General features: G+C 42.4%; 4 protein-coding genes across 6 annotated transcripts in view; 2 read left to right on the top strand and 2 right to left on the bottom strand.

The window, feature by feature from the left end:
• Window positions 1-166: 166 nt before the first annotated feature.
• Window positions 167-766, bottom strand: LOC6548996 (DNA-directed RNA polymerases I, II, and III subunit RPABC4). Its single transcript, XM_001975511.3, has 3 exons — window positions 595-766; window positions 384-476; window positions 167-295 (listed from the first exon to the last, which is right to left on the bottom strand). The coding sequence occupies exons 1-3, from the start codon at window positions 650-652 to the stop codon at window positions 273-275; spliced, it is 174 nt and encodes a 57-aa protein (XP_001975547.1). The 5' UTR covers window positions 653-766; the 3' UTR covers window positions 167-272.
• A 208-nt stretch (window positions 767-974) lies between these two features.
• Window positions 975-3,002, bottom strand: LOC6548995 (zinc finger and BTB domain-containing protein 41). Its single transcript, XM_001975510.3, has one exon. It carries the CDS (start codon window positions 2,908-2,910, stop codon window positions 1,018-1,020), a length of 1,893 nt encoding a protein of 630 aa, XP_001975546.1. The 5' UTR covers window positions 2,911-3,002; the 3' UTR covers window positions 975-1,017.
• Window positions 3,003-3,017: 15 nt separating this feature from the next.
• LOC6548994 (U6 small nuclear RNA (adenine-(43)-N(6))-methyltransferase) lies at window positions 3,018-4,389 on the top strand. Of its 3 annotated transcripts, none has more exons than XM_001975509.3 (4): window positions 3,018-3,245; window positions 3,305-3,515; window positions 3,568-3,979; window positions 4,040-4,389. In XM_001975509.3, exons 1-4 carry the CDS (start codon window positions 3,123-3,125, stop codon window positions 4,209-4,211), a joined length of 918 nt encoding a protein of 305 aa, XP_001975545.1. In that variant the 5' UTR covers window positions 3,018-3,122; the 3' UTR covers window positions 4,212-4,389. The 3 variants fall into 3 exon arrangements, with proteins under 3 accessions (XP_001975545.1, XP_026836716.1, XP_026836717.1); XM_026980915.1 differs by having other exon boundaries at window positions 3,028-3,245; window positions 3,568-3,974; XM_026980916.1 differs by having other exon boundaries at window positions 3,228-3,245; window positions 3,300-3,515; window positions 3,568-3,974.
• Window positions 4,390-10,392: 6,003 nt separating this feature from the next.
• Window positions 10,393-12,675, top strand: part of LOC6548993 (cilia- and flagella-associated protein 91) — a 34,598-nt gene continuing 32,315 nt past the window's right edge. The window contains exon 1 of the mRNA XM_001975508.3: window positions 10,393-11,225. Coding sequence (XP_001975544.1) covers window positions 10,928-11,225 — 298 coding nt within the window. The 5' untranslated portion in view covers window positions 10,393-10,927. The remainder of the gene's footprint in view (window positions 11,226-12,675) is intronic.

The following is a 12,675-nucleotide window of genomic DNA, read 5'->3' on the forward strand; positions in this document are numbered from 1 at the left end:
CAGAGTACACTATGGTAAACTTTTTATTATTTTTACTATTTTTTGTATATTATAAAGTCGAAAGCCTTTCCTTTGTAATAATCAAATTACATTTACATGATTCCATGTTATATGTTATTCATTCAAATTGTTTTTTGTCTTTATACCATTTAATGATAAAACGCTGTTGTTTTTGGGGTTACGACATTTATTGAAGCACACGCTTTCTTTTACCAACTAACTGCTTAAAAGTATTGTTTAGACGGGTCTCCATAGGTTTTCAGGTTTTTATTTTACCGGGCATCAAAGACAACAACTGCAAATAAAACGAAAGATTTCATTAGTACAGTTTGAGAGCCATTGGAGACTTCTGGGGAGGAATGTAAATATGCAGGATTACTTACGACGCTTGGTGCGTTTTTTGTACATGATACGATAGCCACACTCGCGACAACGAATCGGATCCCTGGGACGCATCTCGTTTTCATGATGGCATTCTGCAAAATATTTAAATAATTAAATGAAGTTCAAACAATTTTTGTTGCCATTCCGCAGCCATGTGCCCGCAATTAAAAAATCGTATTCCTGTTGAAGTACATAATGCGGCGAACTTACCTCCGCAAATATAGGTCATTGCCGTTTTGACATTATCCTTGGAGCTAGTTTCCGACATTTCTAATCAATATTATTAAAGTTATAGCGTGTTTTCTGTAAAAATGTGTTTTGTTTTGCCGAAATACTTTTAAGAGTGACCGTTGTAGGCTACACTATAAAATGATCATTTTTCGAATAATACTATTTTCCCGGCTCGGTGTATTTCAGTATCTTTGTTACCGCGCAACTTTTGAATGCACAAAAAATAATGTTAATATCATAAAAGTATTTTCAAGTTATATAAAATATATATTTAAATATATTTCATTAAAAAAAGTCCGTGCAATAAATTATTTAGTCTAAGTTTGGTCCTTTTCTAAAAAAAAAGAAAACGGATTTGATTTTATTTATATGAGATTAAACTGTATATTATCATTAAAGATCTTAGATTAATTTTTGAGTATTTTTGCTGTGAGCCATTAAGTTAAGTTTATGTTTAATGGATCTGTAATGCCTTTGCATACTTCCTACAATTGAAATTCCACAGGTTGCGCAGAACTTAAGCTTAACTCGTTTTTGCAATCTGGCGGGAGTTTTCAATTGGGTTTGTTTGATTTTTCTGTCAACGTTCTTGGAATGGTGTGTACTTTCGCTCTCAAACGTCTTATCTGTGTTCGTTGACGAACTCGCTTCACACTCAAGCTTTTCTTCAGTGGATCGTAAAATAGTAGAAAAACGTTTGTTGCAATTGGTGTCCCTCGTTTTGTCATTGGTTTTGCCGAACTTAATAAGGTTATCCTTGTGGCTTTGAGACTTGCAGTGCCTTAGGTAGTTTCCCTTCGATTTGATGGTCAGGTCGCAAACTTCACACTTAATGGTGTGAACTAAAAGATGCACTGCCTTTCGATGGGTTTGCATGGTGCCCTGACTGTAGAAATTCGCTCCGCAGATCTCGCAGGTGAAATTCCGCTTGTGCAAATGCGCCTTGTTCATGTGCTCCTTGAGAAAATACTTTTTCGTAAACTTCCTATTGCAGATTTCGCAGACTGGCGTTGGCTGCTTCCTACGACCTCCCTTTGGAGGTTCTCTCAACGGACGCATTTTATCCCGATATTTTTGCAAGGCCTTGTTGCATTCCCTAGAGGAATGAGCTGAGCAACATAGACGGGGTGTGGGTAGTTTGCATATGAGACAGGGTTTCTTGCGTTCATGAATCCGCAGTACATGGGCATCGAGGGCAGACTTGAGCTGGAATCTCCCAGTGCAGCGAGTGCACCTAAATGGACGATATAGTAGGGTACTGAACGTTCTAACCCGCTTCTGGTGCTTAAGTAGGAATTTCCGCGTGAGGAACGACCTGTTGCAAAAGGAACAGTGGAAGGGGAAGTTCGTATCGAGCTTCGCCCGCCTGTGTTTCACCATATGCAGCTGGTGGCTAAAGGAGAAGCCATAGTTCTGATCGCAGGTTGGACATTTGCTGAGGGTAGCAGTCTTTCGTTTTTGGACTGAAGGTTTCGATTCCTCCTTGAAGTACGACCGCAGGTCCTTGGCAACTGGCACCAATATATCCTCTAACTTGCCAGGTGATAGCTCCAGCTCCTTTTGCTCCTGGGACTTCTGATTCTCCAGTAATCGTTTGTATCTCTTATTTTCGTGCAGCTCTTGCGCGCTGGTTGATTTCCTGATTATATGTGCGCTCAATGAGTGCTGCAGGTAGAATCGCCTGTAGCAAATCTGGCAGTGAAAGTTGTCTGAGTAGCGATGAGTGCTTTGGTGATCCTCCACGTCCTGCAGTTTTTTCCACGGTAGATTCTCACATTTATTACAATCGCAGCGTAGTCCTGGCAGGAATGTAGCTGCGATTTTGGGACGTAGAGCTCCATGTGCTTCTTGGCCTGTCAGTTGGCTGACTGCTCGCCTGTAGCCGGTGCTCACTGTGTCCAGAATCGCAGCTAGCTTCTCCAATTGAACTTTTCGGCTTCTGTCTTCAAAGGCATCGAATATGGCTCGAAAATCCTCTTGTAAATCCGCCTTGAAGTACTCATTGGTCCAGAAATTATCACGTAATTGCGCTGTCCGCAGTAAAAGCAGCACATCCGAGCTTCGGAAGCGCATAATTTTCTGGATTTCTTCGCATAACTGGTTGGAGAAATCAGGTCCAAATATGGTGTCTCCTTCGCCATTGAATGCCACGTATTTCTCCCTGAATCCCCGACAACACTTGCAGTTGCAGTGGCAGGAAGCGGGGCATCCATCTGGTGGCTTGTCAATGCTGAGAACTGGCAGATCGGCGGTGAAGTTTTCGTAGGTGACTAGCAGTTTGCCAGGCCAAGACATTAGTTTACTATTTTGTTTACAAAATTTGAATCAGCAAGTGGCTGTATGACCAGTCAGGGATGGCACAGAAAAGTCAAATAAAACTACCAAATATTGCAGCGAATTTGTGCCATCTCTTGCTCGCTGGCGTTGCCGGACGGCTGCACTAAACAGCTGTTCGAATTTCGGCGGCATTTCATTTCATTGGTAATTGTTATTTCTTCAACAAAAACATGGTAAAAACTAAGGGAAATCAAAAGAAATTCGGCATGCATCCACGTAACGTGTTACGCACGCAGCCGGACTATACAAAAATGGCTATAAAATACAAAGATTTTCGAGCGCAGTGCCAGTTGGTAAGTTCAAACTTAATGTGCTTAGACAAAAAGAGTTTAATAAACTTTTGCCAGTTTAGGAGCTCAATGGCAAGGTTTCTGTGAACTTTCGCAATGAAAAGACCCTGCGTGAGTTGACCAAAATGCTGTTAAAGGAATACTACGATTTAGACGTGGATTTTGCACCCGGCAGTTTGGTGCCCACTTTGGCACTCCGTTTGAATTACATTTTGTGGCTGGAGGATCTAATGGAGCCTCTAAATTTGCAGGACATACGTGGTATAGACATAGGTAAGCTCTGGTTAAATATGCTATAATGATTTACTAACGAACTCCCTTACAGGTTGCGGTTCCTCCTGCATTTACTCGCTCCTAGGAGCCAAGAAAAATGGTTGGCACATGTTGGCTCTGGAATCGAAACCCCAAAACATAGAATACGCCATCGAGAATGTAAAGAAAAATCGCTTGGAAAGCCTTATAGAAGTCTATGCTCAAGCAGACAAAACGAACATCTTTAAGGGCTATTTTGAGCAGGATCAGCGAATGTCAGTGTATCAGTTTTGCCTGTGCAATCCACCTTTCTTCGACTCGAACTTGCCAAATCCCTTTGGCGGCAATACCAGGAATCCCGAGAGACGACCAGCACCCAATAATGCCAGGACTGGAAGCCAGGAGGAACTCACGTGCGTGGGCGGCGAGGTACAGTTTGTGCAACGCATCATAGACGAGAGTCTGGAACACAAGGAGCGTGTGCGGTGAGTCAATCTTCATTAGCTGCTGAGATTGAATTAACGTTGGTTTTGTTTGCGGCGCAGAATCTTCACCACGATGCTGGGCGTCAAGGCCAACGTTCCAAGAATACTAGATTACCTAAAGAAGCTGCAGGTGGCGAATGTCACCACCACGGAATTCCATCAGGGACACACGACACGATGGGCGGTAGCCTGGAGCTTTCACTCGGAGCCACTAAGGCAGGCAACATCATAAGATGTTGTTACCATTAGCTTTTGCAGAGTATCTTCTTTTTGGTTAAGGCAATGTGGTTGTACATCGGCATCGCATAAAGCAGTAGTTTTAATATACAAGTTGTTGAGGAATTACTGAAACTTTCAAATTAACTCTGACCTTCACCTCGGCTCATCCAAAAAAGTGACTCCATTACAAGGTACCTAGAAAGCTTTTGCCTTAAATGGAAATTTGCATGTCAACGCTCACTTTGCCACCCAGCTCCACGAACGGAAATTATCGTTTCGCTTTTATCATTGACCACAGCTGACCACACACTTCGACGGAAAAAGGCAAACGGAGTCAGAATGGCAACCGAAATGGAGGCAAACACGCTCACTAAGCACAAGTCGCCGCCGCTGGTCAACACACCGACATTTCCACACCTTTGCGCCGGGGAATTCGGGCGCTTCGCTTGACCACCATGTGGGATAGCAAATAGCACATTTTAATTGCTGCATGGGCTCGTTCTGGGTCTGCTAATTATTCGACATGAAAATACCTTTCACTCATGGGAACTATATTAAAAGTGGAATCAAATGGCGGTGACAGACAGTAAGTCAAAAGTGTATAATATACCAATATTCCAATACCAATAATATAATTGTAACACGAATTCTTCAAAGGTTGAAGAATTCAACTGCAATCTTTAAAGGGTATCCGCATTTTCCACGCCATCCGAGTTTCCCTTTGCCATCTGAGCCTTTTTACAACTTGGCTGTTGCTGCCTTTTGTTGACCGACATGCTTTTGTTGTCTTTTATGGCATTTCAACACGTTAAGGTGTAAGGAACAACGTAATTAAAATGCAAGCCGTCGGTTTTTAAGCTCGGATAGATGGGTTCCCGGCTGCGTCATGCGTTTAGGTGCGGTCTAGTTTGTTTTCCATTGTTTCCCGTTCATGTTGTGGGCTTTGCAGTCGCCCACGCTCCAAAATTAGAAACAAGCTTCAGTTGTGGGCAGCCCCTCCACTGATTTCAGCTGGGGCGCCCCTCAATTTACGGGCTATTATCTTAATTTTAGGCAACCAAGGCCCCGAGGTAAGCCACAAAACTCGACACGTGTTTCTGGGCTCGTCCCGATGTGGTAATTGTTAATTAAAAACACTCTCAGGTCACGTAGAGTGTGTTTTAGATGCCCTATTAAAGCCATAAAAAGCTAGGCATTCCGACCGCTGGGTTCGACTCTTTTATTGGCCATCGTTAAGTGGCTTAGAAAGCAAGTTTATGTTGAACCATAACTCCACATATAATGCTCGTCTATGGAATTGGGTTTGTAATACATTTTTAATGATACCTTTGACGGATTTCTGCGGGGGAAGATAAGTAATTGCTTTGTTTACTGCAATATCATTATTAATTTAAAATGCATGTTCCTTCTGTGGAAACAGTATAAAAGGACATCAGGGTTGGGCCTTTCCACGATTAACCCATTAAAGGTGGGGCTGGCTGAAATGACTGAAATCCTAGTCAACTTTTGTAAAATTCGTACATCAATCAATTGACCAAAAATCATCCATCAGGCATCAGGCAATCTGAGCGTTGGCTAACCGAAAACACGGGAAGTGCGGTGCCGAAAAGTAGGCAATGACCAGTAGGCAAAAAAGTGGAGCTTAAATCAAAGCAAACAGGTCTTTAAGAGGCGCCTCGATGTGGAAACTCCGGCTGGGAGCTGGGAGCTGGGCGGGCGGCAACTGGGAGCCTTTCGTGATGGCACGTAACGAGCTGCCAGACGGCGGCGTCTGTTGCAATTGGCAGCGGGCTGCTCCGGTTTCCCCCACTGCATATACACGGCTATTGTCGTGTGGCATATGCATGCAGATACATTCGCTTAATGCAATGAAAAGCAACCAAAAAGGGACGAATCGAAGGGGGTGCCCACAGACAATGCAAATGCTGATGTGCGTGTGAGATGGGCGCAGTGGCGTGCACAAGGGGGGTTGGGAGCTCCTTAAAAATAATTGAAAACTTAGAACTATTATTTCAACTGTGTATGAATAATTGAGTAGCTAATTAAGTATTTGTCACACATAGGATCGAATTGAAATGAATATCTAATACATACAGTTTACAAAGAATATATAAATATATGTGGCATCATTGTAAATATACCAAGGACAAATAAAATGACTCCTATAATATACTAACATCATATATACTTAGAGATAAACATCAAAAACCTTCTCACATAATTAACTGCCAAATAGTACCAAGAAGGCGCCTTTTAATACATACTAATGAGTTAATAAGGACATAATTAAATTGATATCTCACCAAAAATGCCCAACCCCCTCCAAACTCCCCTGTACGCCCCTGTGTGTGTGCGTGTGTGTGTCTGCGGTCGGCGTAAGTCTGTGTGGGTGCTTCAGTTTTTGTGGCGTGTGTGTCATTCATGTAACCTTTCAATAAACATGCCCGTGTGGGTGAGTGGGTGGTGGGCGGCGGAGTTGTGGGCGGGTGTTTTCGACTGGGTAGGTAGGCGTGGCAGGCGGTGCATGCATGCGGCAGGGAGTCGTGTAATTGAACTGCTCCTACAAGTCCGGTTGAGTGTGCCGAGCGAACTCTTGAATGTGATTTTAAAGTCAACATCGAGCACTCCTGACATCCGAACTGTCATTTTTTGGTTTGCCGCTTGTCTGCCAGACAAACCGATTCGATGCGATCCGCCAGCCCCTCTTGGCCAACTATTGTCTGCTCATATTCCCTGTTAATATTGGCTTGGCATTTGGCCAAGAGCTGAGTTACCGGATATGAATGCTGCTAGCCATGCGATGGGTGTAGCTCCTTTAAAGCTGTTGTGCAAATTCCTGCGAAATAATATTTTCAATACAGAAATGCCAGGCTTGTGCTTTATTTTAAAGGTATTTATTTGCCATTATTTAAATAATAAGAACTTCTTAAGAACTCGCAAATGCGTGCATGATCATTAATAACACACAATTAATTAAATCCCACGTACGATGGATATTTCACTTCAACGCCTTTCCAACGTGGCGTATGATTAATCGTCATCGTCAAGGGAACAACAGGGAATATGTTCGGATATATCATTTCTGGCCTAATTCAATTACCGTTAGCGACTTTCTATGTTGCCACAAATCAACGCGGAAGATGGAAAAAGTGGTGACAAAAGAAACGCTTTTCTCGCCAACATGACATCAGATACGCAGATATGGAAAATACGCGGGAGAAAGGACACGGTCAAGGTGAAAAGTCGGATAAATAATGAGACAGGAATGCGAATAAATTGCGTTGTAAGAAAACTGTCAGCTTGTCAAATAAAAACCAACAAAAGAGCGGAAATGGAGGAGTTAAGCCGCTCAAACGGAATACGGATAAATTACTCGTCGAGTTTCCGCTCTGCTCAAGTACTTATGAAAATCGGATTCTGTTTGCGAGAACCTTAAGCCCAATATCTCAAGAGCACATACGAAACTTCACTTTAAATTTATTTGCTCGCTGTCAGTTTTTCAAGTAGACCTGAAAATTGTTGCGCACCGCTAAACTCCAGACTTGCAAAATGACGGCAAAAAGCACGCGAAGAACTTTCCATTTGCTAGAAGTCCCGAGAGGAAAGCCCGAAACATACCAAAAAAACAGGAGAAAAGCTATAGTCGAGCTCCTCGACTATCAGATACCTCTTACTTAGCTAGTGGGATGGCAAACAAGAAAGTTGAACATTTTATTTGAGCTCAACTTTCTAACTTGTTCCTGAGATCTCTATCTGTTACATACTTTCAAGGAATCTAATATACCCTTCTACCCTACGAGTAACGGGTATAATAAATAAAAGAACATAGAACCAAAGTTAGGAGGCGGCAAATGAGTTGGGAGGAGGCGTGGCAGAGAGCAAAGGGCAAGTCAGATTTTGCAGCCACGCGGCGTATACGTATTTTTCTTATTTTCACTCACAAAGGGACAAAAAGAGCAAGAAAAATCGAAAAGCCAAACATTTTTATCTGGAAAACAAAGCTATTTATATCTTTTGGGCAACATAATGACCTAGGCATTTCCGCTGGCAAATGATGCGCAAGTTTTGGGCCTAAGACTCTCGAGTCCAGAGACTCGCGTTGTCAGTCATTTTATCAGGACCTGAAAGGGTTTATGTGTCTCCGGCGCTTTTGGCCTCATGAAGTGGCAGTCAAGTGGCAAGGGACTTTGGAATTCTCGCCTTTGGATTTTCCCACCAACTTTAGGCATTTTTGGGGTGTGCGAATTCACGCTTTCAAGGCTGTTTTTCCATCAGTCTTGGAGCCGCGACAAGTTCTGTCCGTTGTCCTGACCCATCCTGTTTTTGTTCGCCAGAGTGCAGCTGCTGAAAAGGCGGCGAGTTCTTCGCACTTAATTGCTAGCCGTTTTGGCATCCAACGAATTCGATTTTTTGCTGAACTTTAAAGGGAATTGTGGGCAACTTAAATCTGCGGTTTCGCAACTGCGATTTTGTGTTTTATTTTCTGTTCGCATGGTTTTCAATCAATATTCATTTGCCTCTGCTCTTTTGGAAAGCTCTTATTAAATTTGAATCGAAATTCAGAAGGCCCTGGTGGCATTTATGGCCATTGAAACTCAATTAATTTGTTCAGTTTCGAGTTTTTTTCCGATTTTTTGGCTTGACTAAAGCTTTTATCAAGGCTGCACCTCTTAATGGACATGTTAATTAAATAGCCTCGCTTTAATTAATAATTTGATTGTGTTTTAAACAGAGCGCTCTGTTGTTGGTGCATATTTACCAATGCCTTTCAGGCCGTTTCTGCCCCATTTCGGACTGTTTATTCTGCCCATTTATGCCACGTATGCAATGTGAAGCTAATTTGCATATGCTCAGACATCTGTAATAAAATAACATATGTACATACATATGTGCGATTCATTTTGTGGGCGAGCGGGGGAAGTTTTGATTAAAATTGCCCCAAGACTTACGAAGATTCGTGGCTTGCACTTTAACTACACTATGCGCACTTTATCTTTATTATTATGGCACTATCTCTAAGATAAAATGTGGAATACACTTGCACAAAACGTTACTGCATTCCCAGTTAACCAATTTAGTTTTTGAGCTTGTGGTGATATAATAATTTGTGATATTGTGATATGTAATTAAAATATAATTCATTCAAGAATTCCTTCCTACGAATGTGAATTGTAAAATATACATACAAATTCCTAGCTGAGCTCGACAAATTAAGTGAAACATTTCGAATGTGCAGAGAGATTTTGGAATACAATTACTGAGCAGAACAGGGAACTAAACCAATTCATTTGGCTCACGCACACCACTGCAAGCCAAAGAGCCAACTCCCAAATTTAAATGCCAAGATAAAAAGGGAAGCCAGATGACAGCTGAGCTGTAGAAGATGTAAAAGTTAGTTGATTTTATGAATTGCTATATATACTCAAGGGAGCGGCCGGTACTCATTGATATTTTTATGGGCCAGGTTTTCAGCTTGGAAAAATTCCTTTATTTGCATTCATTTTGGCTGGGCTTTCATTCAGCTGTTCTGCGTGTGTTTGTGAGAGAGTCCTTTGGAATGTGTTGGTGTGAGTGTGGGCATTCCTTTCTCGATGATGATGCCATTGCCTTGGCTGCCTTTGCCGCTCTTTGGATTCTGGTTGTGCCGCCGCCACAACGGTTTCTGCGGCGCCTCTAAGCCACAGCGTTCCCATGGCTGTGTGCGTGCGTATCTGTGAGTGGGATTCGGCCGTCGGTTTGTTTATTTGCGAAAAAGTTTGCAGCCAACAACAGAGGCAGCTGCTGCTGTTGCCGCCTGGCAAGAGCCGCGCTCTCCTCAGCTCTCTTTTTTGGTCCCTTGTTAAACAGTGGTATAATATTATTTTCTTAAAATAAATATTGATACAAAACCATTTTATTCTATTCGATAGACAGCCATAGTTGTAAATTTATTCTTTAATTCATTAATTGACATTTTCATTCACATGGCCATCATAATTCAATAGCATTAACCACCTATTTCATTTATTAATTTAAATGCCACAACTATCACTTACTTGCGCCCACTGTGAGTCCTGCGAGAGAGTGAGAGAGAGAATTCTCTCGCTTCCCATCTCTCCACTGGAGAGGTCCTGGCTCTCCGTTTCCCTGGGCTTTGTGTGCCGTTGACTGCCGGCTGGCGCGTCGCTGCTTGTTGAGCTCGAAACTCCAGCTCCTGCAGGATGTGGGGATGTCGGGCATTCGGGGTCCGTGGCATCCGCAGTGAGGACGCGTCGCCGGCGCCATTCAGTGTCAAAGTCAGTTGTGCCTGAGCTTGTGCCAGAGACAGTCAGTTTTGCTGCGAGTCTGCCATCCAGCTGGTTTCCGCTTCCGGTTCCGTGCGAGGTCTTTGGCTAGTGAATTGTGGTTGTGCACCTTTTTCTAACGACTTTTGTAAACACCCAAGTTTTTTGGGCAAAAAGCGTACCAAAGGCTCAGCGTATTTTTGTAAACATTTAATGCGATAAAGGTTTCGGATCGTGAAAGTCAAAGTGCAAATTGGGCCAGAAACAACAAGTATCGTTTATAAACTAGTTTCCAGCTCGGAAGTGTGTGTGTGTGTGCTCCTGTGTGTGTGTGTGTGCTAGTGTGTGAGTGAGTGGTGTGTGTGTGCAATTGATTAAACAAAATAAGGGTAACCTAGGCCAACTGAAAGCGTAGAGACACCATCAAAAGCAGCGCACTAAATTGCCAAATCCTCGAGCCAGCAAGATGGGCTGCAACACCAGCCAGGAGCTGAAGACGAAGGATGGCGCCGCCATCGATGCGGTGAGCAATGGCGAACCGGAGCCTAGTGCTCCTCCGCTGGAGGGCGAGTCCTCCAAGTCATCCGCTAGCAATCATACGAATCACGGCAAATCCAGTTCAATTATCTCCAATGGCGAGGCAAAGGCGGCCAACGGGGGCGCCGCAGTTGGCGGGGGGAGTGGCAAGTCGGAAGCAACAAATGGCATTGACCGTCCCTGCGACAAGGCGGCAATCACGGAGCTCAATGACGACGAGGACGAAGGTAAGTCCCGCTCAATCTCCTACAGCCAATACATTCATATTAACGACTGTTCAACATTCGGTGTGTGTGTGTGTGTGGTTGCACTCAAAAAAAAAAAAAAATAGAATAGCATAGCAGCAAAATGTGGTGCTTTTCCTAATTTTCTGAATTCAGAGAAATTTATACAACTTGATTAACTTTTTTGTTTACAACAACCTTTAAGTTCTCAATCACATTTACCCTAAAATAGAATAAATTGACAAAAATATCAAATTATATCAATTATACCATGATGCAAACATAGTTTATTTTTTCAATGTTCATATAATAAATGCCAAATATGAATTTGGTAAAAAATGTTTTTACAACTAGAAGCAACTGAAAGGCATTTTTTTCAGTGTGCTGTGTGTGTGCGGATGAATGGAAATCCTGTGTCCAGCGCTTCCAGTATTATTTACTGTATCAACACGCTGGGCGTACGTCGTTATCGGAGTTGCCTTTTTGTTCGCACTTTTCCATTTTCCCGCAGTTTTCCGGGATCCCCGCGGCCCTCTGCTTAATGGTGTCGCAAATATGAATTGTTTAAGTGTATACACATATATGTATGTGTATAAAGAGATGTTTGCTAGGGGTATATACACTGCACTCCATTACACGCCACTACATCCGCAAGCGTTTTTATGCGCCCGATGGCAAATTTGTGTAACTTAACTTTGTTAAGTAGCCGCCTCGTTGTCCCACAGTCGCCTTGAGCATTATTTTCCCCAATGCGCATTAACGTAGGATATGCTCCTGTTTATGGTATCTAATAAGCGTTAATAGAAGTCACTTTTATGTCCAGCGATATGGGCCAAGCCTAATATAAATTTCATAGCTTGCTTTTGGGGGCACAATTGAGTTTACGATAAGTGATAATAGCGTTTACTTTGCTTTCAGGGTGAAAACTTTAACGAAATATGAAAAGGTGTTTAATTTGCTGCAATATTTGCCTGCAATAAATACATTTTTAATTAATTATTAACTTTATTTATACATTAAAAGGAAAAATTAAATGAAATTTAAGTTGGTAAAATAACTAAAATTGTTGGGCCACGAGAATTAATTTAAACGGCTGCCAAAACTCACCAGCAATTTAATATACTTTACTTGCGAAAATACATACATTTGAAATTATTTTCAATTTTCCCAGTTATTCATTTAAATTTTCACCACAATAACTTTTTACTCAGCGCCAATTTGGATGCAAAGTTCGGGGCTAATTCCATTTGCAAACCTCAAAAACGGAGGAACTTTGTGCGGTTTATGTGCTCCTTCTTAAAATAATAAAAATTGTGAAAAACCAACGAGGCGCACAGCGTTTCCAGAGCCTGACTCATAAATTACCACACAGCCAGCTTTCCCTTGTGGCAGGTGCAGCAGTAGTAGTGGCAGTAAATGTTTGTTTAGTCGTCGTTTTCCCCACGTTTTCCCG

This window comes from Drosophila erecta, unplaced genomic scaffold (assembly GCF_003286155.1).
Source record: "Drosophila erecta strain 14021-0224.00,06,07 unplaced genomic scaffold, DereRS2 tig00000092-arrow-pilon, whole genome shotgun sequence".
NCBI classification, from domain to species: Eukaryota; Metazoa; Arthropoda; class Insecta; order Diptera; family Drosophilidae; genus Drosophila; species Drosophila erecta.

Coding starts and splice junctions, on each gene's coding strand:
- LOC6548994 (XM_026980915.1), top strand. CDS start 3,123: ATGGTAAAAACTAAGGGAAATCAAAAGAAATTCGGCATGCATCCACGT. Junction 3,246..3,304: donor TTCGAGCGCAGTGCCAGTTG/GTAAGTTCAAAC, acceptor TTGCCAGTTTAG/GAGCTCAATGGCAAGGTTTC. Junction 3,975..4,039: donor GTCTGGAACACAAGGAGCGT/GTGCGGTGAGTC, acceptor TTTGCGGCGCAG/AATCTTCACCACGATGCTGG.
- LOC6548995 (XM_001975510.3), bottom strand. CDS start 2,910: ATGTCTTGGCCTGGCAAACTGCTAGTCACCTACGAAAACTTCACCGCC.
- LOC6548996 (XM_001975511.3), bottom strand. CDS start 652: ATGTCGGAAACTAGCTCCAAGGATAATGTCAAAACGGCAATGACCTAT. Junction 477..594: donor AATGACCTATATTTGCGGAG/GTAAGTTCGCCG, acceptor AATATTTTGCAG/AATGCCATCATGAAAACGAG. Junction 296..383: donor CAAAAAACGCACCAAGCGTC/GTAAGTAATCCT, acceptor TTTTATTTGCAG/TTGTTGTCTTTGATGCCCGG.